Below are 26,235 nucleotides of genomic sequence, written 5' to 3' on the forward strand. Positions count from 1 at the left end.
CTGAGGCGGAAGAGGTCAAATCTAGCTCAACATTTTACCTAATGTAGCGTGTGCACGCGTTTTTATCGGGCGATGGCTTCTGCATCCTCAGCACAGCTGCCTTCAGATAAAGCGACTTTCATCATTTTATGGAACCTGTAAGAGCCACAGCGTATTTTTGTAACGACAGTTTAATTTTCAGGTTTTTTTAGTTTTCTGACTCATATTCCTTTTCTCCAGAAACATAAAATGATTCATATACCCAAGCACTTAACTCCTTTTAGATTTGTAAATGGCACTTCATGCATGCTTAACGAGGGTATTCCAAACCGCTAAAACCATAATTTGCTTATGGTACATAGTAAGGTTTGAATCCTGCAAAGACTTACATTAATGCTTTCAAGTTCATGGTAGGTTTTTGCAAAGACTTACGTTAATACTTTCAAGTTCATGGTAGGTTTTTGTAAATGGGGAGTTAGAGCCAGAATGTCCACTGGCTTAGACTCAGTGAGTGTTTGTGGTCCTCATAAGCTCTGACACAGCACCTGGGAAGAGAAAATAAGAGAGAAAAGTGGAATTGGTGCTATAAATCGTATGCAGAAAAGAATGCAGAAGAGGCTCTTTTATTGCTTTCACAAGGGTAAGAGTTGAATATTAAAGTACATTAGAAACAGGGGATGGAAAGAGAAGATGAAAAATTTTTTTTTCTTTCACTGTGCTCCAGAATTTCTAAAATTAAACTCTGTGTCTTATTATTTTTATTGGAAGATACGAGGGAAAAATCCTTATGCTGGATAATTCAAAGCCCAGATAGATTTATTTAGACTCAAAATATACAGTACTAGCTAGCACTGCCTTTTTAAAAAGCTATTACACTGTTACTCAGGCAATGCATGCAATTTTTTATTTTCTTTTTAAAATGGAATCAAGTAAGTTATGATATGGAGTTTTTAATCTCTTAATCCAGACTTTTTCTCCCAGATCTTCCAGGAATCACTTCAGATAATTCAGTGTCCAAAAATGTCCTACGTCTTTTTCATTTGTCTGTATAACAGACAGAATTCTAAAACCAGTAAAATCTTCCAATGTGAGTTGAAATTTAGTAAATCATAAATGCATTTTGGGGCTCCAGTTTATGTTCTGAGAATCAGATTTCTGAAAAAGTCAAAAACCTTTTTTTCAGGTCATTGAATTAGTGTTGATTGCAGGCATCTGTTCATTTTCAGATATTTTATTCCTTTGTCGTGTTCTATGTTATTTTCACTTTGTTGCTGTTTTTTGGTTACAATCTTCCTCCTTTTTGTTGCATAAAAAGGCAAAATTCTCTCCTTCTTCCTCCCTCAATCTCCAAGAAGGAAAAAAAAAAGGAAGAGTTAATAAGCTTCTGCTCTGGCAGTGATTTATAGCTCACTAATATTGGCGAAGGAGTACAAGTGAAATAACACTATTAGTTAGGAAAGGACCATGAATTGCATATCATAGAATCGGTAAGGTTGGAAAAGACCTCTAAGATCATCAGGTCCAACCGTCAACCCAACACCACCATGCCTACTAAACCATGTCCTGAAGTGCCACATCTACCTGTTTTTTCAACACCTCCAGGGATGGGGACTCCACCGCTTCACTTGGTAGCCTGGTCCAATGCCTGAACACTCTCTCAGTAAAGAAATTTTTTGTAATATCCAACCTAAACCTCCCCTGGCTCGACTTGAGGCCATTTCCCCTTGTCCTACTGCTAGTTACTTGGGAGAAGAGACCAACACCTGCCTCACTGCAAGCTCCTTTCAGGTAGTGGTAGAGACCAATAAGGCTTCCCCTCAGCCTCCTCTTCCTCACGTGTCATGTGCATTGAGCTTTGCAGGACCTGGAAGGGGTTTGGCTTTTCACCATCAAAGCTGTTTTCCAGTTGCAGATGTAGTCACCAGGTGACTGGCACCAGCCCTGACACTGCTTCAGTAAGTGGGTCCTGGTGCTCCCACCCTCGCGGTGCTGGTGTCCACACAACGTTCCATTTAAAGGCTCGGGAGCATTGCTGGACTTTCCAGAAGGTGCAGGGGATAGCCAAAGCCTCCAATTTGTTCATACTTTTCAGATGCTTTTCCAGTGCTGTTGTGGATAAATGCGGTTTGCACTCCTGGCGCTGCTGCCGTCAGGTGTCTGCTGATCAGTCCCAAGACAGTACTTACTTCAGAAAGGGGCAATGTATGGAGAAACAGTGTGTTCCTGAAAAGAAGTTACTCTGGGTGATCTGAGGTCCCGTGCAACTGTTAAATAGGTGATGAGGACATATCCTAGGATGCCAGAGTAAGATCTGTGATACCCCTTGAGGGAGAGTGATGGACTCCTGAAAAATGGGCTGGATGAGCAGGGAGCATTTCAGGGTTGAGGGTCTCGGTGATGCTCTTCCTGTTCAGTTCACACAAGAAAGAACTGCAATCGGTTTTGTAACATCTGGTCTGTGGCATTTGCTTGGTGGCTTCTCCCTCTGCGCTCTGTGGTCTTTGTTCCTCTGAAGGCTCTTATTTGGCTTGCGCTGTCTCTGTCGGGAGCTGATAGTGCACTTCTTTGCAATGATTCACCAAGCATTTATTTAGGGGCTGTGCTGCATCTCGGCAGAAATCTTTCAATATTAAAAATATGTCTTAGCAATTTACATAAGCTACTAGATTGGCACCTAGGTTACTTTTGTCTTCAGAGCTGACCACCAAGAAGGAAAAAAATGTTTCGCTGGCCTCAACTTTTCCATAATTGGGAAAGAGATCTTGAGTTGTCAACAAGCAATTTTATGTGAAGCGTGCACTAAATGCAAGATACCAATTTGGGGCTTTTGCCTCTGTTAGAGTGTTGTGAGACAGAATGCTTCTCTGGGAGCCCCTGAGGGGAACCTAGAAAGTCCAGGGTTGCAGCCTAGAAGAGCCACGTTTACGTAATACAAACAGGTTTCTCATTAGCAAACCAAACAGTAACCTTGTCTTAGAATTATATTCAGTGGCATTTTGCTTCTCAAAGACAACCCTGTCCTGTACAGGATTTAACTGGCAGGGAAATAACATGTTTTTACCTTAATCCACTCAGTCATTGCATTTCAGCCAGAGATACACGGTCAGTTGATTTTGATATGAGTTTGTGCCGCCACAGGGAGCGGGCAGGAGAGGTCTTCGCCAGCGCTGCGCTCCTGAGCCACCCGGCCCTGGTCTCTGCTGTGCCGGTGGGAGCACTTCTGCGAAATGCCTGGAGGGTGCCTTGCCCAGGTGTCAGGTCCCAGCTCTCACCAGCTGAGGAAGGTCACCCTGATGCCCGTTTTCCTTCACCCTGCCGCCCACATGGAACGCGGAGAGGAGAGGGCTGCTACTATGTTTTCATCATTTTTTATTTTCTTATTTTTCAGAAACTTCAGTAAGAAGGTGTGGTTGTTATGTTAAGGGGTGGAGGGCTTTATGCCAACAACCAGTTCGTTCTCTGTGATTGGTTTCTTTGTTCCAGCTAATGAAGTGTGGCAGCAGAGGGTGGTGGTTAGCTCACAGCTCAGCCAGCAACTGCAGCTGGTGCCCCAGTGCTCGGGTGGTGGCTGGATGGCACACACAAGGCTGCTGGGAAGGAGACAGTCTGATGTGGAGAAAATTAAATTCACTAAGGGCCAGCCTTCACCGTGCACAACTTTGCAAGTGCAGTTGATTGGAACGGGCAGGGCGGTGGGAAACTAGGAAGATGGACATTGTGGCCAGCAGCAAGAAAGCGAAGGGAGGACACAGAAGATGCCCTGGAGTACGGCAGAGCTCTCCTTTGGTTTCCGTATCTAGCATTTACTGCTCTGTTCAGCCCGTTGCCTTGGAACTCATGAGGAACTGCTCTTTTTAATCACAGCCATCGCAGTTCTTTCTGTTTTAACATTAATTAATCTGTGGATCACCTCCATCCTGCCTTGGTGCTCCTCTGCCTCGCGGAGCAAGAGTTCAGAGCCCCGTCTTTTGGCCCTTTCCCTTAGTGCCTGCTGGCTTGTTTCGCTGACCAAACACCAGCCAGCCCTATGCAGGCTGTTCCCTGGCACATCAAAATCACATTGCGCGCGGCTGGCTTCGGGGTTTGTTACAGGCGCAAGGCAGGCAGCAGTGTGCCAGAAGGTGCTGAACTATCAGCCATGCTGGCAAGCGTGACTCTACAGGCTTGGCTTCAGGCCAGGTGAAAATATACTCTAGATGCAGGCCAGGGCGGAAGTGGGCAGGTCTGGCTGTCGATAGCTCAGAGATTTCAGGATCTGACAGGCAGGAGGTCCAGAAACCGCAACAGCAAGTCAGCCCGCTACAGCAAGAGCTTCCCGGGAGGGGAGCTGCGGGATTCTCCTGCGCTGAGCTCATGGAGCGTGCAAAGCCAAGCATTTGCAGAAGCCGGTATAAATAAAATCTCTGTCAGAAAGAGTATGTGAAGTATTACCAGAAAGATAATATTTCTGAGATTCTCAGAAGCGTTTATACCCCGTAACGCAGCTACCGAAAATGAACTGTTACTGGGGTTACTTACTTTGTGGTCTTCTTGGAAGCCCACTCCATCGTCCTGGCCTCACGTGCTTGGATGCTTAGAGGGCAGAAAGCTGCGCAGCAGTGTCAGCCTCTCCCATTGTTGATTCAGAAAGAGTCTTAAATGGCAGGCTCAGCCAGCAATGCAAACTGCAGGCATAAAAAGGGCAAAAGTCCCTAAATTACAGCAAAGGCTACACTAGGTACAATTGTGCCATGGTTTTCTATGTACGTCAGCGTCAGGTTGGGCCTTGGATTTGTGAGCACAATGAGGAATGTTTTGGGAAGTGGAAATTGCATTACGGCTTCGGTTTCCTTTCCAGGGAAGCTTGTGAAGCACATTGCAGAGGGTGGGAGGGTCATGACTGCAGGGAACAGCACTGGATGTCTGAGTGGGAAAGGTGGGGCGAGAGGAGCTGCGGCAAAACAAGGGCAGAGAAGCAGCAGGAGGGCATGAAGGTGAAAAGCGGTAACTGGAAACCTTGCAGGATCTTAATCAGAATTCCTTCACATAAAAGGTCAAAAAAAAAAGCTTCCCCTTGCCCCCACAATTACCCCTGTGTTTCTGACTTTTTTAATCTTTTGTTTTAATTTAATTATGCATTGTTCGGGGTGTTTTCACATCCTGGCAGCGTTCTGAAATTTTTGAACTGCCAGACAGATAGACTCAGTGTTTTCAAACCCAGCATCTGCATGTGTGCACGTATTAGCCTGATGAAAATGCTGGACAGGCTGGGACTGATCAAAATGTATTTGCTTAGCCATGATCAGTTAATAACACCACTGTGTATTCAGCATTGTGCTGGCTATATTGCGGCATGCGCCTCCCAGCTACATTTCATGCATCATTCCCTCCGTCCATGCCGCTATTTCTGAGCCAGCCCTGCGCTGAGCGTTAGGCAGGGTGGGAGCTGTGCCATCCCTCCCTCCACCCCCTCTGTCTAGGGCAGCGGGAAGATCTCAGGCCTGTCGGACGCAGGCAGGGGAAGCAGTTTGGGAACCAGCTAGAAGAAGAGCCTGCTTTCTCTACTCTCCCTTTACTGTAGCAGCTACGTTGGCCTTTCCAGGATCACTGATTTGAAGCACTTTGCAGCACTGCTGGCCGAGCAGCACCTCCAGCAGCGTGCTGGAGAGAAAAGCGCATGGTTTGGCATAAAGGAAGTAAGCATGAAATGTCTACATGTTTCTCAAAAGGCAAATTACCTGAAAAGTCTGTCGGATGATAACCCAAACCAGAGCAAACTGTAATTACATATCCTTTTGGGTTGCAGTTTGTATGGTTTTCTCTCTGGTTTGGATGTGTGCCACAGTTGCACTTCAGTGGCTCAGTAGCCTTTAAACAAGCTGTAGAAGGTGCCCTGTTGCTCAGACACTGGCAATACTAAAAGATGGAACGTACTATCCATTAACCCGTTGCAAGGTTATGTAGCTTAACAATATGGAGCAGTCCCAAAGTGATGACCTGTCCACAAGGAACTGGGAGGAGGGAGGTCAGGAATTGGCGTGATTACCCACTACCTTTTCATTATACAGCTGCTACTCAGGATATTTTGGTGCTTGAGTTAATAGTCTTGCAAATATAGCAAGAGAGAGAGGGAACGGCACAGAGAAGCTATTTGGAAGGAATTAAACAGTAACAACACACCTTAAATACAACTGAGTAGGAGCAAAAGAAGGCAAATACTGTCCCAGTACAGTCTGTACCCAGTTTTAACAGGCAGGCGGGATTTGTTTACAGAAGCAGACAATCACCTCCTTCCTCCCTGTGATAAAACATGTATTTAAAGGAAGTGCTAGTAGGAGTTTTGTCGAAGTATGACTTGCAAAAGTAGAGCCTCAAAGACAAGCCTGGTCCATTTGAGTTACTACTCTGTAAACTAATTATTTAATTTAAAACAGGAAGCAGCAGCTAGCTGACTGGTTAACTGATTCCCAAACTGGATGGCTGTTCTGTCCATACCGCCCTGGTCTCTGTGTTCCAGGACTGTAAAACTCCGTGGTGCGAAGGCTGCTGGCTGAGCCATGGGGTGCGCCGGCTGATTCAGTCGGTCCTCCATCAGCTTTCGCCATGGGGTTCTCACGGTACCCCAGCCGTAAAGCCAAAATGCCCTGGACAGCAAAGCCAGTCTCTTAGACAATCGCTCACTACGTGGTTTTGTCCTTACGAAAATTAAGGGACAGCTGTGAAGAGGAGCAAACCCCCCAGGACGGTGAGCAGGAGAAAACGGTGCGCAACCCTACTGCACGTCTGCGATCGGTCCAAGTAACCTGGGGTCTGCCGACCAAATTGGATAAACAGCCCAACACCCCCTCCCTCCAAGTAACATCATGGCTGATTAAGAGTCTAAAGAGTACATTTTTCAAAATGTCAGTGGCTGGATCAGAAGATCAAAGATCATTGATTTTTTTTAAATTTTATTTTATCTCACAGAATGAGTTTTAAAAAATCCCTTATCAGCTTCTTTTTGAATGCCTGAAAGGGGAAGAAATTAAAGGATGTTTATTAGTATTAGCAGCAGTATTCCAAAATGTATGGCATGCATTATTATTAATATTATTCTAGAGATGCAGCGCCAGCAAATCACAGATATAAAGAGATGGCAATAAATTAATTGGAGAACTAAAAAAGTACTGGAAATTAGGAAGGATGATGAGATGGAAGAGATCAGCTGAGCAAAGTGAAGACTGAGAGTGGCACGTCTTGCTTGCACTAATATGGTAATGAAATATAGCAAAGGCAGAGTGGGAATACTGATCTTCACATGCTTCTAACAACGTCTTGCCATACTCAGCCAAATTTTTGTAAAATTGCTAACGTGAGCTGTTACAGGATGAAAAGACCTTTGCGCCAGTATAAACGCACCTTTGGCGTGGAGCTCTGTCACTTCTGCAGTGATCGTTTCTAAATAGATACGGTGTTACAGAGTGAGCTGGGCTTTGGGAAAGCTGGTGGCTTTAGTTCACCTGTGGTAGCTGTAGCCGGTGTCCTCTGCTAGAGGACACGAGTCCAGGCAGAAGATCCAGGGCCCGTAAACACTACGTAATGCATACAGGGAAAAACAGCCCAAACTCCCACAGGAATTGATGGGCTCTGGGCTGACATTACTTCTCAGAAAGGAGGCTTGATGCTGTGGTAAATACTGCCATAAAGTCTGTTTGACAGTCGAGAAAAACAGGTCTAATACCGTGGATTATTTAAGAAGAAAATTGAGAACAACAATATTTACCATGTGCCATGCGTGCTTCTGCTGTGGCTCTCAGAAAACAGCAGAACAGGATGAGAGGGGTGCAAGGAGGGGTGGCCAGGGTGACCAGAGGCGTGAAGCAGCCCCTCTCCATGGAACAGCCAAGTCGGATGCGGCTCCGGCAGGATGGCCAAGAGTTGGCTGCTAGGCACGTTGCCAGAGGTCTGTAAGATCACGGGCACTGCTGAAGCGGAAGCTGGTGGCTGACGAGCTGGGAGGCTTGGGCGAAATTACTGGGCGTTCAGCTCAGAAGAGACCAGAGGAGACAGTTCTTCAGACACGTGATTAAGCTGGGGAGCTCTTTGCCACCTGAGGCTGTGGATGCTAAAACTGACACGAGCTCGGGATGAAGCTGAGCAGGTTTGCAGAGGGGAAATCCACGGAGTGATGCAGTTAGAGAAGCAAACCAACCTGTCTGGGTCAGAAAGTTGCTGAGCTGCGAAACATTGGAGGCCAGGAGAGAAACACGTTTTCTCTCTTTGTTTATGCTCTTCCCGAGGCATCTTTTTGGCTCCTTGCCCCTGCTGTCTTCTCCGGTTTAAGACTGCCTTTAAAGGTGCTCCGGGGAGGGGAAGGGCTAACGGAAAGCGGGAATCAAGAGGAACCGTCTGCTTGTGGAGGAGAACAAATGCAAAAAGGACGGGGGCGTGAGGGTTGCACGAGCCAAAGCTGGAGAGCCAGAGGCATGGGGATGGCCTGCAGAGCACCGGGCAGCACCCGCTCCCCGCTGGGCACCCCAGGGCGAGGGGGCTGCCCAGTGGGGACGCGGGAGGGGATGCTGATGGGAACCGTCCCATCCTTGGAGGAGGAGGGCTTCGAGGGGAGGCTGAAGCAGCTTTGGGATGCAGGGACATGGGTGAAGGTCTCCGGTGCAGCGAGGCTGGGCCGGCAGGCGTCTGTCCGGCTGTGGCTCGCCTGGTTTGCCCTGACGGATCACCAGAGCGAGAGCTGTGTGTGCCCCCGTGGTGAGGACACCAGAGAGGCAGGAGGAGGCCAGGGACGTGCTGCGCAGCATCCCTCGGCTACAGAGATGCAGGGAGTTTTGGGGTGTGCACTGTGCTGGGGATCCCTGGGTGGGAAGTGGGGTCGGAGGGGGCAGGCTCGGGAGGGGCTGTCGCTGTGGTGGTGAGATTGAAACATTTCGCGTTGCAGCCTGTGGGCTTGCTGGAAAAATTGACTGAAACGTTTTTTCTTTGCGATTTTGTACTAATGAACCAGTCTCCCCGCCAAAGTGTTATGCTCCAGGCCATACCACGTGTGACGTTAGGGCAGAGCCCAGGAAGGAAGAACAGAGGTCAACAGACTACAAAGTCCCTGTCATACAGCAGTGCAGGCCATGGTATACCGGGCTCCCAGATTTTGGCAATGCATTTAAAAATTTATGTTTATTCAGTAATTGTTCTTCTTTCAGGAAACACTAACCTATTGAGCCATAAGATTTTTAGGCCTCTGAGATCTATTGTCCCCAAAATGGAGATGACCACAGAGACAGTATTCGTCTTGAAATTCAACATCCACTTTGCTTGCCTAAATCCCAAATTAGTAGCCTTCAGGAGGGGAAAGGGGTGCTAAATGAAATCCATTCCCACTCCTTAAGACCTGAAGGAGCAGGTCTGCTCTTCAGTCTCTCTCATGTTCTCCGGTCATCTCAACCCTAGCCGTTGCAGGCTGGAGCAACCACTGGTGATGCTTCTGCCACTGGTGTGAAACACCCAAGTTACCGGTTCCCCCAAGGGACGGGGTCTCTGACCCTGGGCAGCTCAGCCGTGCCACCTGCAAGAGCTATGAGAGCCCTGCCTGGCTCCAGCATGGCTGAGGAACTACTGGAGGGAGTTCAGCAGAGGGCTACAAGGATGATGAGGGGACTGGAGCATCTGTCCTATGAGGAAAGGCTGAGGGAGCTGGGCTTGTTTAGCCTGCAGAAGACTGAGAGGGGACCTTATAAATGCCTACCAATATCTTAAGGGTGGGTGTCAGGAGGATGGGGCCAGACTCTTTTCAGTGGTGCCCAGCGACAGGACAAGGGGCAATGGGCACAAACTGAGGCACAGGAAGTTCCGTCTGAACATGAGGAAGAACTTCTTCACTCTGAGAGTGATGGAGCACTGGAACAGGCTGCCCAGAGGGATTGTGGAGTATCCTTCTCTGGAGACATTCAAAACCCACCTGGATGAGGTCCTGTGCAGCCTGCTGTAGGTGACCCTGCTTTGGCGGGGGGGTTGGACTAGATGACTCACAGAGGTCCCTTCCAACCCCTACCACACTGTGGTTCTGTGATTGCCAAGGCCTTGGCGGCACCCAGCAAAAGGCCTGATCTGCTGGAGAGCGTTCTGCTGGGCCAGAAATGTTAAGCTGTGGATGAGATTTATATTATTTCCAGCGGGATGTTGCTAAAAGCAGGTAGAAAGCTGCTTCTTTGAATATCTGATTTTCACCCTGATAATATGTCTTGCCGTTTCCAGAGCTTTAAAATTACTTTTCCCCTCTCCGTCTTCACTTTTCTGTGCGTTGTTTTTCTGTGGGAGTCTTTTTCTCTTCATTAGTTTTGCTTCTGTAAAGGACCTTGCATAAAGTTTTCCTTGAAATTGTTCCATTTCAAAGTTTTCCCTGTATGTCGAACTTCCTAGTTGCTACGTGACTCTGCTGTGTGGTTTCTAGATTTCTTTTGCTTTACAGTGTCCTTTTTCTCTTAGGCACTTTCCCTTGAACAGCTCTGTGGTGGTGGCAGCGTGAAAAATCGCTGTAGCCCTCTGTGTCTCTATGCAGAAGTGTAAAATATCAGTGAGAGAGACAAAGCAAGCATTTTTTAACATAAAATAAGGGATATAGGCTTATAGGATATTTATTTTCAAAAATTCCCTAATAGCACAAAGAGCAACTTCGCGACTTTATAAAAAATACATGCTTATTTTTCTTCATACATTCTAGTCATACCACAGGCTTTCCACAAAGAAAGAACAAGCATTTATTTTTGTGCTGTGTGCCCGGAACAGCTACTGCACAACTATTGTCCTGCCAGGATTTGGTGCTGAGAAGGTGCAGCCTGATGTTGAGAGGCAGAGTCCTCCTAGTTTTACTGGTGGCCGTTGTGAGTGGCAGGGGCTGCAGGTCTCTGAATTGGGCTGGGTTTAAGCTTTGACTCACCATCAGAGAGTGGTATGGAATTATATATATTCTGTTATGTATATTTGGGAGAGCAGATCTCCTGAAGTCCTCTCAGACAGATGACTCAAACTCAAACACTCGATTCCTGGAACAGTTTCACGTGCATGGCACTGGGTCTGGTCTGAAGCCCACCGAGACCAGCGAGCGCCTTTCTGCTGGTACTCAGTCAGGCTGTACCCAGATTTAAAAATTGACCTACATCTTTTGGTCCATATCTCAGCCTCTCTTTGTGTAACCATCCGTAGGTTGTCTAATTTTACCACTATGGTGTGAAAACCTGAATCCACAAGCAGTGGCAGGGCTAGCTATTTAAACCACTTTTTGTCTTGATTTCAGAACCATGAGGAAGACTTGCACTTACCAGTTTTGTCGCAAAGCTAAGCTGGTCAGTATTTTCTTTGGTGACCATTTTTGTTTCTGGTTCGTGGCTGTACCAGCAGGAACTGCGGTGGGGACCAGCAAAAGAGTGGTTTAGCGGAGGTTCCTTATTTTGCTTACTGACCTGGGTTTGGTAGCCTGGCAGAAGTGGTTTTTGCTTTCCAGTATAGTTGTGTTTAGATTGAGAGGCCTTTTCTAACTTGGAAGTTTTTCCAGTGGATTTCAGCCCTTTTTGAATTTCAGATGCAAGCAGATACGGAGGGGCGTTTTACAGCTGTGCCTTGCCCTGCTGCTCTTTCTTCGCAGAGGCGAGGTAGTGCCTGTCAGGCAACACTGCTGAAGGATCACTGGGAAGAACTATAGGGCTGCAACTGAGTCCTTGGGTCTCAGCTGGCAGGTGTAGAAGTATCTGCTTAATATCTCAGGAAAGATGGAAACTCCTTATGAAGATGGTGTCGGACATTTTGTCATCTTTTTTCCTTTCCTTATGAACACTTTTAACTTCTTACATAAAGTGTCACAGAATCGTCATTTAAGCTGGTGGGGGGGTATTGCTTTGGAGCAGCTGCTGTTTATGCAGAAGAAGAGTGGGCTTTGGGTATGGGGCTGGGGTGTCCGACAGGCACCAGTGAGCCCATTGCTCAGGGCAGATGGCCGAGTGGCATCTGTCTGAACACTTCTGGAACATATGGGACACCCTTGCCTTTGGAAACAGCTGAGACAAACTCTATTTAAACTGTGTTTAAAATGGGCTTTATTAACGTAGAACTTTCAGTTTAGCGCTGGGAACATAACGTGTGCTGCGTGTGCACACAGTACGGTGTGTTACCCACCTCGCTCAGTCCTTAGGACAGAGGGTGGGTTTTCCTCAGGTGCAGCTGGTGAGAAGTGCAAGGAACTGTTGTGGTTTCTGGGATTTGAGCAGATCAGCCAGGCAGAGCGTACCTGGGATGCAGGAGCTGGGCAGCAGTGGACTGTGTACAAAGAAGAAACGCAATGCAGGACCTGAGGCCAGTGGTCAGCGGTGGCTGGTTCTGCTTCTTCCAGCTGGGAGAGGGATTCTTTCAGCGCCACAGAGTTCCCTGCCACTCTGCGATGCAGCCCTCCCGGTGAAGGGCACAATGATTCGTTCACTAAATGGGTGTAGCAAAAGCAGTAGCAATTCGCTGTTGTTTGTAATAGGGGTACTGTGCATTATGCCTGATTTTTTAATTATGGTTTTACAAGAAAGCTTTCTGGAATGAAGAGAGTGTTGTGCTGAAGTATCTGCTGAATCAAACTGTTTTCTCGTATGGCGGTTTCTTTCAAGGTAGTGACAATCTTCCCAGAGACAGCAGGATGGCAAAACTGGAAGTCTCTTGGTCACATCTCCCAAGAGCATCACTGTCTTTTTTTCAGATGCAAACTATCTGGGGGTGCGGGGGCGGCTGGGGGTGGTGTTTCTCCGTTGCTCTTGGTGGTGAATACCAAAGCGCTTGATCACGTCGGTGTTTTGAGCTACTAGTTTTATGGCCAGGTGCTTGCTGCCATGAGTTAAGGTTGTATAAATTAGGCCTTTATATATTCTGCAAAAAACATTAACAGGTTTACTCTCCTTGCACACTCTTCATTTATTGCTACATAACAGCAGAGAGCAATTTAGCTCCCTGGCAGTCTGTGGTAGTAAGACAGCAAATTGTCTGTGTTTACTTATGCTGTATAATTCAGTAATTGTACTGCAGATCTTGGCAAAGTTCCTGAATAGTTGGGGCCTAAAAACAAGCTCTTAAATTCATATTTAGGTTCTTAAACAGAAGGTCTGATTTTTCAAGTACTGAGTTCATCCTGATTCTTGCTGACTCTTTGGAAGTCAGTAGGCTATGAGCATTTTGAAAATCAGGCCGGCCACTTACTCCCATGCTTGTACGGGGAAGCCAGACTATGTTTTAGACTCCTTTTGATATTTGTTTCTGTAGTATTGCAGCGCCTGTTTGATTCCCTGCATTGCAACAATTCCTAGTGGAGCTTATTTGTATTGACAAACTATCAGTTTGGATTGATTAAAGTGTCCAGGAAAAAAGTTGCCATTAAGGTTGCTATGTGAAATCTTTGCTGGAAAATGAAGAGATGCGCAGCGTAAGAGTATTTCTGGAAAGCCACGGGGTTTTTTTCATAAAAGGGCAGGCTATAAATAACGTCTTTCATATAACATATGCTTCACTGCCTGTGCCTGACAACAAACCTGAGTGAACTAGCGTTCATCAGAAAGGCTGATTTTGCCCTTAATGTTGTTGGGAGCTCCTCAGTGCCTCTTGGTGAGGTTTTTCTCTTGTGTGTCTGTGCAATAAGGCTTCCTTTCCTTTCTCTATGTATTTTCAAGGAAAGCTTGATTTCTTACTTCCGGGGCTGAGCTAAATTCTTTCCTTTGGACCATTTTGAAAGAAATCGTGTACGCCTCAAATTCTTATGCTGGCTGCAGCAGCAGATGTGTGAAAGAGTGGGCATTCGCTTTGCTTCTTGCTGTTCATCGTCAAGAAGAGGAGGCTCTCCTTAATCTGTGGGCTCGGAAGCGCAGCAGGAGGGCTTTTAGACCTAAGATAAAACAATGACCAAACCATTCCTGTGGAAGCACAGCATGCAGGCGCCCCAGGATGCTTCTGGAATGTATTACTGGGGATAACTTACTCTAAAGAAAATCGTACCAATGCCTTTAGGAAAAAAAAGTCTTGTGTGATGAGGGGAAAGGGCAGAAATTATCCTTTGTAATATTTAAAAGTTGTTAAATTCAGAAGGTCCTGGAATAGGAGGGTTTAATATAGAGTAAATCAGCAGAGTGATTTGGCATGACTGCAAAGGTGGCTTTGAAAGAGTTTCTCATTTTGGTCTCAGAGATCTTTCATTTCTTCTATGCAGATGCCCTGATGGATCAAAATTTGCAGGATTTTCAGTAACCAATATGCACTTTTTTGCTCAAACTTGGGCTACTCCTGAGAAAAGAATTTTGTTTTGCCAACGTTATTTGGCAGAGACTGACTGCATGTTTCCATTCCCCTTGCAGAGGCACAGCGATAGCTGGAATTGTTTTCGGTATAGTGTTTATAATGGGAGTGATTGCTGGGATTGCCATCTGTGTCTGCATGTGCATGAAGAGCAACCGTGGCACTCGAGTAGGGGTCATCCGAACCACGCACATCAACGCTATCAGCACGTACCCAGGTAAGGAAGCCAAAGGAGATCCCTGTCACAATGGTGGGAGCGCATCTCTGGGTAGCTGGGGCTCCGCGGTGAGTGGGGAATGCGGATACAGCGTCCAGTCCAGAGGGGAACAGCACGGCTCCCGGCTGGGATGCGCAAGATGGCTCAGCGCCTGCAGCTTCGTCACTGCAGCGCTCTGCCTGGTCTAATTTATTCAGCTTCTCAGTGGGCTAACGAGGTCTGGCCAGGTGCCATGCTCCCTGGCACAGCGGCGTGGCTTGCGGTGCCCGCCGCGGCACACTGAGAGCTCGCTCGGGGCTGCGCCGTGTTGTGCAGGACAGACCTTCTCCCTGTGCCAGAGGCTCTCTGGCAACGGATCAGGTGTTCTTCTTTTGTGTTCTGGCTCTTGTGTTTGCTCTTTTTCACATGCAGTCAGCTCCCTTTCATCATCCGATATGATGGGGGCCCGGCACACCACAGAGAGGGGAAAACCCGGACAGTAAGGCCTGTGGATCGTAGCGCAAAGGCTGCGAGTGGTGCCGTGTGGAGACTAGCGCAGCCCGAGCTGGCTGGTGCTCGGCCAGATGACAAGCCCTGCCAGGTGCTGCGGGATCCGAGGTGGCTTCTGCGGAGACACGCAGGCGTCGCTGCGGTGTGTTCTCTGCCGCGTGTCCTGGGGGGCTGCTGGCTGGGATGGGCTGCTGGACCTGAGGTGGCCCTCTGCATCCGCTGGGCCTGAGCTGGCAGAAGATGCTTAGCGTTGGCCGTGGATTTACGTTGTGTAAAGGTTTTTTAGGTGCAGGGCGGCACGAGGGGAGGCACAGAGCCTCAGTCAGATCTGTCACTGAGCTGATAAGCTGTCACGGGCTCTGGGGCAGCCCAGGGGACAGCACAGACCCCTGATGGATCTGCTCCAGTAGGGCTGTGCCCATAGTGAGTGGGAGCTGGAACATCAGGCGGTACCTGAGCTAGCTCTGTGCAGAGCCACTCTCTGCACCATGCCTGTCAACTCACACCAGTCTAGGATTGGGGTGCAGGAGCACCAAAGGTGGGTCGGCACCGAGCCAGCTGGGGTTGGCAAGGCTCACTTGTCAGGGCTCTCCACCGTGTGACAGTGGCCACGTTGTTGAAGAGCAAAGCTGACCCTGGAAGCAGCATAACGGTGTTTATGCAGTGCAGCTATGTCTCTGCTTCAGTGACACTGTTAATTACAATTCCAGGAGCAATTGCCTTGGAATAACGTGAGAGTTCACAGTAATAAAAGGCAATGGTGTTTCATGGATGAACTCTTAGAGATCCCCTGCCTTTATATTCCCCCCTGTTGGAAAGGTTGCAGCAAACCCCAGGTACATTATGTATACTTATAGGCAAGCTAAGCAGTATTTATGATGTGTTCCTTTATCACGAGTGTGTTTTCTCCCTCATGCTCTTACTTTCCAGTTAAGTAAAACCATCTGTAATCATCCTTATCATTGCAACATTGTTTTACATAGAGAGGTGAATAATGAAAGAGAACTGCAATATTCTCAGCCATGAATTGCTGAGGAGCTGCTTCAGTATCTAATAGTCACTGCAAGCTGTAAAAACAAGAGCAAAATGAAGGCTCCAGGGCGGTAGCCTTTTGCTCCCCAAGTCTGCTCCTGCAATGACTCACCTCTGTCTCTCCACCTCCAGGCAGTTTGACTCTGCACGCTCACCGTTCCTGGTGAAAACATTAGTTCGAGCAGTTCTTCCTCTCAGCAGCAGCAGTTTTTTGGAGGATGGGGAAGCTCTGAAATTATTTCTGTGTTCCCCGCTGTCATGAACACTTCTGGCATAATGACTGACCTGGCTTTGGCTGCAGGGTTGGTGACCAGCCCTCCCCCCTGCCGTTACCTCTTTTGGACAGGAACAGCAAGCGAGGGGATGCCCTTCCTTTGGCCTCAGCCACAGCAGCAGCTGGGTTTTCAGAGAGCAGGGAGTGCTTTTCATGGCACGCTGGGATTTGAGTCTCTCCCCCCCATCACAAACATCCTAGGTTTCTGTTTCCTCTCTGTTCAAGTGCTATTTCAGTGCCAGTCTGCTTGAGACATCTAGGGAGGCGGTAGGAAAACATCCATGCTGACATGAACAGAATCATGAGCAGACTCTGGACCTTAACATCTGTAGAGACTGCTCTAATGGGGTCTTGATGTGGATCCCTTGTTCCTGCTGTGCTATCGTTCTGCAGCATTTACTGTCTTTTTGACCACTGAGTTCGTCCTTTTTTCTAAGGTTAGTAGAAGTAGTTGAGAAAATGTTTTCAGCTGTTTGTGAATATTTTTGTTGTTTCCTGAATGCCTGACCCAGTTTACAAATGGTGGGCTTTCCTCAGATGTCTCTGTTCGGGTGAAGAAGTCAAAAGCTCTGTTCCTCCTCAGCCCGAGCCCTGGGAATGTCCTGGGGAGATGTCCGGCGTTTGCCCTGGGAGGCGTGATGCTGCTGTGTTTGGCGTGGCATGGCATGGCACACATCTCCTGGGGATCCGGAGGGTGTTTAAGAGGTCTGTGGAGATCAGCGAAAGCCCTGGCTACCCCGTCATTTTGAGACGACGTGAATCCAGGTTGCTGCTGAAGCAGGTGGAGGGGAGTGGATCTGAAAAATCCAACTTTCCTCCACTGAAAAAGTTTAGCTCTGCCACATCAACCTGGTATCACCTGCCATAGGGCCACTCCAACGCTGTTACCAGCACAACATGTCGGTGGGCACATGGCTGAGCCGTGAAGGAAAGGGCAATAGGCAAGGACTTGCCTTGACATGAAGTGATTGTGTAATGACAGTCTGAAAAAAAGCAAACACATTGCCAGGAGACTTAGAAGCATAGAATCATAGGTTGGAAAAGACATCTAAGATCATCAAGTCCAGCCATCCACCCAACACCGCCATGCCTACTAAACCGTATCCCGAAGTGCCACATCTACACATTTTTTTAACACCTCCAGGGATGGTGACTCCACCACCTCCCTGGGCAGCCTATTCCAATGTCTGACCACTCTTTCAGTAACGAAATTTTTCCTAATATCCAATCTAAACTTCCCCTGACACAACTTGAGGCCATTGCCTCTCATGCTATCGCTGGTTACCTGGGAGAAGAGACCACCACCTGCCTCACTACAGCCTCCTTTCAGGTAGTTGTAGAGAGCAATAAGGTCCCCCCTCAGCCTTCTCTTCTCCAGACTGAACAGCCCCAGCTCCCTCAGCCGCTCCTCCTAAGACTTGTTCTCCAGACCCCTCACCAGCCTCGTTGCCCTTCTCTGGACAAGCTCCAGCCCCTCAATGTCCTTCTTGTAGTGAGGGGCCCAAAATTGAACACAGTACTCCAGGTGCGGCCTCACCAGTGCCGAGCACAGGGTCACCATCACCTCCCTGCTCCTGCTGGCCACACTCTGTTGTATGGAAGTCTGGATGTGAACTAGAAAATGCTTGGGAGTCTGCATCTGAAAAAAAGTTTTAACTTTGTCTTCTTTTTTCTCCCATTTCAGTGGCTCCACCGCCATACAGTTACGAATATGAAATGGAGTACCCATCTGACCTACCTCCACCTTATACTCCAACCCCACAGACTTCGATACAGTATCCCCCACCCCCTCCTTACCCCGGGTATTCAGGGAAGTAGCGACATGGCTTCACACGGATATGAACTGCCTGTTGAAACAGCCAGCACCGCTGGGACAAAGGCTGTCAGCTCAGGGACAAACAGGATGGAGTCTGCATCCACACACATGGCCCGGTGTTGGAATAACCTGGGAGGGTTGCCATGGCTCAGGATGAGGAAAAATACGGTCCACTCCAGACCATCACGTTTCGTGGTTGAACAATGCGTGACCGAAGCGAACAGTTCCTGTAAGTTAGTGCCTGGTGAGTCGTGCTCAGCACCAGCGTTCAGCTTCGGCGGCAGCCCGTTGCAGCGCGTGGGAGCGGAGGTCTTCCCGTGTAAGAACGTGCAAGTGGTGCAAATGGTTCAACAAGCTGTTTCGAAAGTGCAAGAGGCAGCTGCTGGGGCTTTACTGTTGTCTTCAAGCATGTGTTACGCCTTGAGGGAAATAAGGAAGAACAAGGAAGACTGAAGCTATTTTCAGTTTCTGCTTCAGGCTGGTAGTGCCCAATGATCAGCTGTGCGTATTGGCCTGATAAGCGTATTATCAAGAGAAGTGCTCTTGGAGTTACTCAGTAACCAGTAAATGATGGATATTATTTTTGGCCAAGTGCAGGTTGTTTTAAGTACCTACTTTTAAACAATTTCAGACTAGTCCGTGACCTGAAATGTAAACATAAAGAGCATTTTTATATGTGAAATACACTAATTTATAGTTGATTTACCTGAACTTAAATACTGTATACGTTGGACATATTCTATCGTGCCTTTTTTATCAGCAGATGATACTTCAAAATTTTTAAAAAATAACTGAATCAGGAAAACTCACAAGAGGGAGAAGAAATACAAACCAAATATTAAAACATCATAGATTTGTCTTCAACTGGATTGCGTAAAGACTATGTTAAAATAAAATCATACTGTTAATGAGTTAATGATACTCAGCCTAACCAAAGAGATGAGCAGAGAGACTGTGAGCATCAGATTACTTTTGAATGTTGTCTTGGGCATTTTAAAACTGCAAGTCACCAAACAGTATTTTTTGCCTTTGTAACACATATTGTTCAAAATTATCTCTACTATGTAAAGTACAGGCCTTCGTGATGTAAAATGTTCTGTATACTTATGGGGCTAACTGTAATTCAGCAGCAGCTGTTTGGCTTCAGGATAGAGCATTGGGTTACCTAAAGCATCATCCTGCAGTGGGAAGACTAGCATTTTTCTCAGTTTTATATGCAAACCACAAAGACAGTAGTTCTCTTTGGGGATTTAAAAGCGCTGAATGTCCTTAGTTTGAGTTGGGCAATTTGAGAATGCTACAGCCAAAGTAGTGGAAGGTGACAAAAATGTGGAGTTCAGGACATCTGTGGCATCAGGTCCATTTCAGGGTGAGAAACTGCAGGTTACCTCTGACTCCCGGAGACTGGAAGACATTTAAATATTTTCCAGTGTAGCCCTCGTCTTCTTTTCAGGTCTATCAGTGCATTAATGAATAAAAAAAAAACCAGCTTGCAATAGGTGGTACCATAACCAGATGAGGTTAGTGGACAACCTGTCGTCACCCCCTAAGTCTCATATTTTGTGGCATTCAGTCCTGGTTCAGGGAAGAACTCAAGCAACCTTTTAACTTTGAGAACAGAAGTTGTTCAGAGGCTGCCTTGTAAACAAGACCTTATTGACTGTTCTTGCTCAGACTTTGTAATTGCATTTGTCTTTTCCAGGCTGACTAAGCTTATCCTCTTGAAACTCCGCTTCAGAGCGCACATGGCCTCAGTCCTCACCACCGTAAGTTCAGAAGATCTGTGCTGTGGCCCTTGGCCAAACTGAGCCTTGAGTCGCAGGCCAGTTAGCTACCGAAGCATTTGTAACCCACTCAGGGGAAAACCGAGCTGTGTCACAGGTTTTGGTTGCAGCTAGTTCCTTGGAGTCTTCTCCAGGGAAGGAATGTTGTATTCTCATTTCTGTCCTGAACGTGTTGTCTGTACAATTACTTCTGCTCTGGGCTATGCTGTGCGACATTTCAGCTGATGCCATGACCTCTCCAGAGATCGATGGATGTTCCTCAGCTGAAATTCTCCCATGAAGGGCAACCTTCTGCACGCAGGGTTTTGGCAGTCCCTACTCAAAACCATCTGCTGGGGTATTGATGTGCCTGCCAACGTGGTGGCCAGCGTGAAGAACAAGATAAGCACCGTTTTCTCTGCGGGAAGTCCTGTTCCTACCACATCATTCTACACTAGTACCTCAGCACTTTCCAGCTGATCACACCGGATGATACTTGTGTGCCGAGAAGTTACCTATAGATGAAGAGCATTGTCATTTTCCCCATTCTGGTATTTCATTTCTTTGTGCTGAAGATGCAGACACACAAATCAAAGAGCTGTTTGTGTTTGATGAGTCCAGTCTCCTGAAAAATACAGAGAAAGAAAACTATCCTATAGATCATAAATCTTCCCTTAGAGGAAGAATTTCGCCAGCCATGACATTTGTCAGAACAAGTTATAAAGCGGGTTTCTTAAATAAAAAGGCATTTCTGGAAAAGAACGAAAAGTCTTTGATCACAGAGTCCTCTTTTTCAGCTTTGTGATTGTGTGTTGCCTCTGATGATGCTGCAAGTAGGTCATAGTGACCGAAGCACCTACAGTGCGTAAGTGGCTTATTCCAGGGGAAAAGTATGGAAATAGCAAACTGAGAATTTCATAGTGATAGAGAGCTATTTGTTTGCTATGAAAACACTCGTAAAGGTGTTGATTTTAGTATGTTAATTAAGGTTCTGCAGATCCACGTGTATTGGGCCATAGCAGGCAGTGATTTTACTTCTCAAAGAATGCCACATCTCTTGTCCTTGCTGAGGGCATAAAACATAAAGGTGTTGCCCTTCCAGCAAACCAGGTAAAACTAGTAGAGGGCAGCCTCTTGTCAGAAAGAGGTGATGATTGCATTGAAAAGAAGCAAGCAAACTGCGGCAGCTGAGGGGGAGGAGAGCGTCAGAAAGATTTGTAAAAGTAAAGGAACAGAACACAGAAGCTGCTGCATAACCAAATGCGAGCATTTGTTAGTGCTGAAGTTTTATTAGTTGAGTTTAGTTGAAAAAGTTGAAGTGGTGTAATACCTTAAGTGTTATTTTCTTTGTGTGGAAACCTGTAATTTGTTCAACACCTCCCTGTTCAAAGTTCCTGCAGTGCAGATACTGCTGGCCGGTAGTCATTTATTCGGTTTCACATGTGATTTCTTGTGCAAAGAGTTGTTGCTTAGTCACACCTACTTATTTCAGTCTCACACCTGACATCGTATTGTGAAGTAAGAAAAAAATACAAAAATGTAATCTATGGCTGGGAGAGGCCGAACGATCTTTAGCTTTTCTCGCTTGGCGGTGGACGGCGTTACTGATTTGGTCGGCGAGTGTAGCGTTGCCTCGGGCACTTCACATACCTGGACCAGGTGCTGCTGATCTTCGTGCGGTCTCGGGTTGCTCTGCCTTTAGCTCACAGTTCCTAGGCTGAGCTGGGGAGGCAGAGCGGGAAGGTCACCGTGTCCGGGGCGCAGGAGCTGGCCCCACGAGCCTTTCTCCTTGGTCTCCTCCCTTGGCGCGGTGGGTGACTGCCTGCTTGCGCGATCGCTGCGATGGGCGGGAAGCAGCGGGAGCTGCAGGTGCTGACAGGGGCGCATGTGCTTGCGTGCGCTCTGATGCCAGTCCTCTTTGGTGGAAAAACAGAAGTTCGGTGTGATGTCTTCGTTAATCATGTGTCGGGGATATTTCAAGCCGTGATTCATTTCGCAAACTTAATTTAATCTGGCATTTCTTTGTTTTCCCAGAAAGAGCTGCTTCCGAACCAGTTATCTCTCTGACAGCCTACTGTTTCTGGGGTATATACCAAACAGCAGGAGAAATGTATTTAAGAGCTAATGACCCATTTGGGAGACTTTACAAATTGGGTAATAATCAGCTGGAGGAGTTAAAAGGCCAAGGCAAAGCCAAGGGAAGTTAATGTGCTAGGCTGCCATTACCTAAATGACACACTCCAATGAAAGGATCGTTAATGCTATTATAAGCTTCTTTTAATTAATGAAAAATGTAATGGTTTGCTTTTTTCATGTTGGTAACTTTGAAAGATGCAGTTTTACCAGTGTGCTAGACCAGATTTTCAATAGTGCCGCAATGAAAAAATCAGATTGCTCCATAGAGCGCCTGGATCGATATTAACGCTGTTGTTGGTAGAGTAGAAATAGAGTCTTTCAATTTAAAGCAAATGTTCTCAAGACCCTTTGTGAAACCACAGTGATATTTTTTGGATGTAATGGGATAGTTCATAAAGCACTGATGGCTATCTATTAGAATAGTAAATGTTTGGCATTTCTGTGTTCACTTTCATCCTGGAAGCTCTCCAAATCCTTTAGCAACTGGAAAAATAATTATTTTAGCCACCTTGGAATAAAGCACAACAGGTATTTAACAGCACACAGCAATAGCATGTAACACCCTGAGGCAGAAATTGCACAAAAGAATTAAGGGAAATAATTGAATATATTTCTTGAGTTTCACTAAAATGTCAGTGCTTGGACAAAACACCTTGAGAAAATAACACCCGGGACCTTTTATCAAGCAGTCCCTGTTACTGCTTTTCGGCGGGTACACCCGGTGTAGCGGTGGTTTTTATATTGCAGCGATGTCTGAGGTCTGAAAAGCAGAGCCCTGGCCCAAGCCTGGATTGCCATGCACCCCTTGTAAAAAGACCCCTCCGGCTTGTCACCAGTTTGGTGTGCGGCCGGTGGAGACGGGCAGCCAGAGGGCTGCAGCAAGGAGAGGCCATGGTCCCTCGCTTTGCAGGAGGGAAAGAGAGATGGGGGAAGAACCAGAACAGTCATGACTTTTTGATTTTGCATGACCTACGTGAGCAGAGGGCTCACTGGTGCCGGCGGCTGTGGCTGTGGGAAGGGCAAAGGTGATAAGCGCGGCGTGGGCCGAGGAGCTGCGGCTCGGGGTCATGTAGGTCACGGTGGTGGAGGCGATAGCTGGAGCAGTAACGTTTGTCGGTCCGGTGTGCTGTGAAAATTAGATGGTCAATATTGACACAGCATTGGAAATGGAAAATGTTCGTTGTTTTTGTTGTGCTAAGCACGATTAGTATTTGCATCCTTCGTGGAGAGCAGGAAAGGGCAGGCTTCGGAATCCATTGCTGTCACAGTGATGACTCAGAGTGGAGCAAAGCCAACAGAAACAAACGGAACGCCAAAGACTGAGGTGTTTCTGAAGAATATGGGGATTTTTTGTCAGCCTAACCCCTCAGGGAGGCGAGCTGGCCTGCCGCCAGCGAAGGCAGCTGCCTTCTGACGTTGGGGAGCTGCAGGCAGTGGGAGCGGTGTGGCGCTGGTCTTCCCCAGGGCTGGCTCTGTGCCTCAGGGGCACTGCTGCAGTTCTCCTGCCCAGCGCCGGTGCCACGCTGCCTGTCTGAGCCAGTAGCCCTCGCCACCACACATCTGCCACACGTTCCTTTTCAGGAACACGGGCAGAAATGTTGTTTTCATGGCCAGTAAGCAGTCCCAGCTCTCTCAGCAGATCCCGTGCTGTGTTGATGGGAAGTCCTCCATTACAGGAACTAATGTGGAGACTGGTATGGCCTTTAACGAGTTTATCCAAATTGCCCCATCTTTTTTGTGTTACAGTGTATTTACCAGTGACTCATCTCATTGCCCGTATTTTACACGCTCCCTCAAGATCCCTCGGGGCTGCGTCCTTATTTTACTGCTGCTTGCCAAAGAGCTTTGCCGAAGAGCGCTGACCACAGGAGGACATTGCCCAAGCGGACCCTTCCCCTGCCCCGCCGTGTCCCCACTGCTGGGGGCTGCCCGGGGAGGCTGGGCTCCACAGGAGTCGTCCATATCCCGCTTCCAAATATCACCTCCTCGGCAGGGATCTCTTGAGATCCTCCTCAGCCCAAGCTTTGATGCTGGTGAGACTCCGCGCTCGCTCTCTCTGCTTTCCAAAAAGGAAAAAGTGGTCGGTCAGTTTAGAAAGAGGAAAGGGAAGTGGGAAGAGAATTCGTGCCCACGCCTGTGTGCCAGTTCAGCTCAGCTCTTGAGAGATGTTTTTCCCTGTGTATTGTCGGCTGTCAAGTTGATGACGCGTCTCAGAGTTCTCTGAGTGGTTCTGGGTCTCCTCACTGTAGAGCATCTTTAACAGGAGAGGAGGGTGTGCGTTGGGCATCTGTGCAACTGCAAAGCCCAAACGTTACCTAGGGCTGCCTTGTGAGCTTGGTATCTATAGCCCAATATTAATATGCTTCCTGGCTTAATTTTTAGGTATCGAAGGTCCCTGGGTCTTATAGAGGCAGTAACTCGTTGGTGACTAGGCTGTGGTTAGTTAAACAAAATGTTAATCTGTCGCTGGGAATCCAGTGAACCCGCATAGTGGGACTCAGACTCTTTCATTATACCCTGAAACGTGAACAATAACTCGACAACTACAGATGGCATAGATTGAGTGGCGGGATGTGCAGAACATACCCGTGGAATGAATCTGTGTACTTGCGACTGGCCCTTGCCTGAGGCCGAGTATCATAGCAGTGCACCACTTTGTTACGGTAGTAGGCTTGGGGTGGTTGATTACCTGCCAAGGCGTAAAGGGATACCAGGGTACCTGCCTGTTATTGACAGCTAAGAGACAAGTTTGCTGCTGTACTTGCTGCCTCACATTGCAAGAATTTATGACATCATCTCAAGCTGCCCTTGTCAATTATCATCATCATTATTTCTGTGTTTAAAAAACAAGGCAGAGTTCTTGTGGGCATTCATCAAAGAAGTGCTGTGATAGCGCAGTTTCCACTACCGTGCCTCCGCTGAGACCTCATCAGGTAAATTCTTGAGATTTAGCAATGAAAATACATACATATGTGCTGCATTACTGGTCCTCATTAGGTGGTGCTCTGCCCCCGAGGTGGAGGGTGGGGCATCAACCATCTGATTCGGGACTGGGAAATCAGTTGGTACATGTGTGTCTGCACACAGCGATGAACTTGGAGCTAAACCATCCCGGCTGGGTGATAGATTTGGGCTCCTTGCTGACAAACTGTGAGCCTGTGTTGAAGAGGTCTGCCACAGCCCTTGCTACGCTGTCGCTGTGTATCCATCTTCGTAATCCACGAGAGACTATAGCGAGGTGTAAGCAGTCCCTGACGCATCCGAGAGCCTGGTAAAGTAAAACAGTTTCCACCAGCTCTCACTATGTGATACAATCAAGCGAGGGCAGTTGAGTGATCCTTCCCTGATGGGGAGGGCTCCCTGTCCCCAGCCGTGTGTCCTCATGCCCCGCTGTACAAGCGACTGCTCCCCGGTTCTGCAGGGCAGCCAGCGAGAGGGGGACACAGCAGTAAGTCAGCTTGGCAAGAGCCAGTACTTACTTCCATTGAAAAACTGATCATCAAAATCCTTCTGGTTGCTGGTGTTTATTGGTATTTCTAATTTCTGGTCAGCCTCAGCGAGTGAAATTGAGGACAAGCTGTGAGTAGTGATGTGGTGCATAGAGGGGATGACATGTGTCTCAAGGATTGGCGTCCTGCAGGAAGGTAGGATTGACCTGACAGTCAAGAAGCCTGGGAAGAGTCACACCATAACCATGTAGTTTATTGATGCTTGTCTTTAAAGCCAGAAGAGTGGCATCCTGATGTTCCTGTCCTTTCCATGCCTGTCGTATTCATTTACAAAAAGGTCAGGAGCCCAACATACGTTCTTTCTCTAGCTGAGGAGTGCAGAGAATTTCCTTTTAAAGCCTGTTCTGCTCACTGGTAAGCTTGGACAGTGATCCTCCTGACAGCAGTAAGGGTAACAAAAGGGATTGATCCAGATCTTGGATCTTGGATCTTGGCTTGTGGGAACTGAGGGAAAACAAAGCATCTCACTAGTTGGAGCTCAAGATTCACTGCAGTTTTAAAGCACTTCTCTGTCCATGTATAGTAGACTTACTTTGGTCACGATGGTCAAGGTATCCGATGAGAGTTTTCATAAATGAAATAGGACAAGAGTGATCGGTGCTGCCTATGACGGAATAATTCTGATCTAGACGGAGAAAAATGGTTCACCTGGTGCCCTGTTCACCATGACCCTCACATAAGACTTGCATGATGAAGTTGGATTAAGCAAAGTGGAATCTACATTCAGAAATACACTTACT

General features: G+C 47.4%; 1 protein-coding gene across 2 annotated transcripts in view; it reads left to right on the top strand.

Moving 5' to 3' along the window:
• CYYR1 (cysteine and tyrosine rich 1) overlaps window positions 1–20,618 on the top strand; it is a 59,321-nt gene extending 38,703 nt beyond the window's left edge. The window contains exons 3-5 of one of the 2 annotated variants that reach the window (XR_012766607.1): window positions 14,319–14,476; window positions 17,956–18,331; window positions 19,790–20,618. Coding sequence is in view for 1 of the 2 variants with exons in the window: in XM_075446867.1 (XP_075302982.1) it covers window positions 14,319–14,476; window positions 17,956–18,089 (292 nt within the window). In the remaining variant the exon portion in view is untranslated. Of the gene's footprint in view, window positions 1–14,318; window positions 14,477–17,955 lie in introns of both variants that reach the window. The other variant, XM_075446867.1, reaches the window with a different exon arrangement.
• The last annotated feature ends 5,617 nt before the right edge of the window (window positions 20,619–26,235 follow it).

Source organism: Opisthocomus hoazin, chromosome 1, assembly GCF_030867145.1.
Source record: "Opisthocomus hoazin isolate bOpiHoa1 chromosome 1, bOpiHoa1.hap1, whole genome shotgun sequence".
In the NCBI taxonomy this organism is placed as follows: domain Eukaryota; kingdom Metazoa; phylum Chordata; class Aves; order Opisthocomiformes; family Opisthocomidae; genus Opisthocomus; species Opisthocomus hoazin.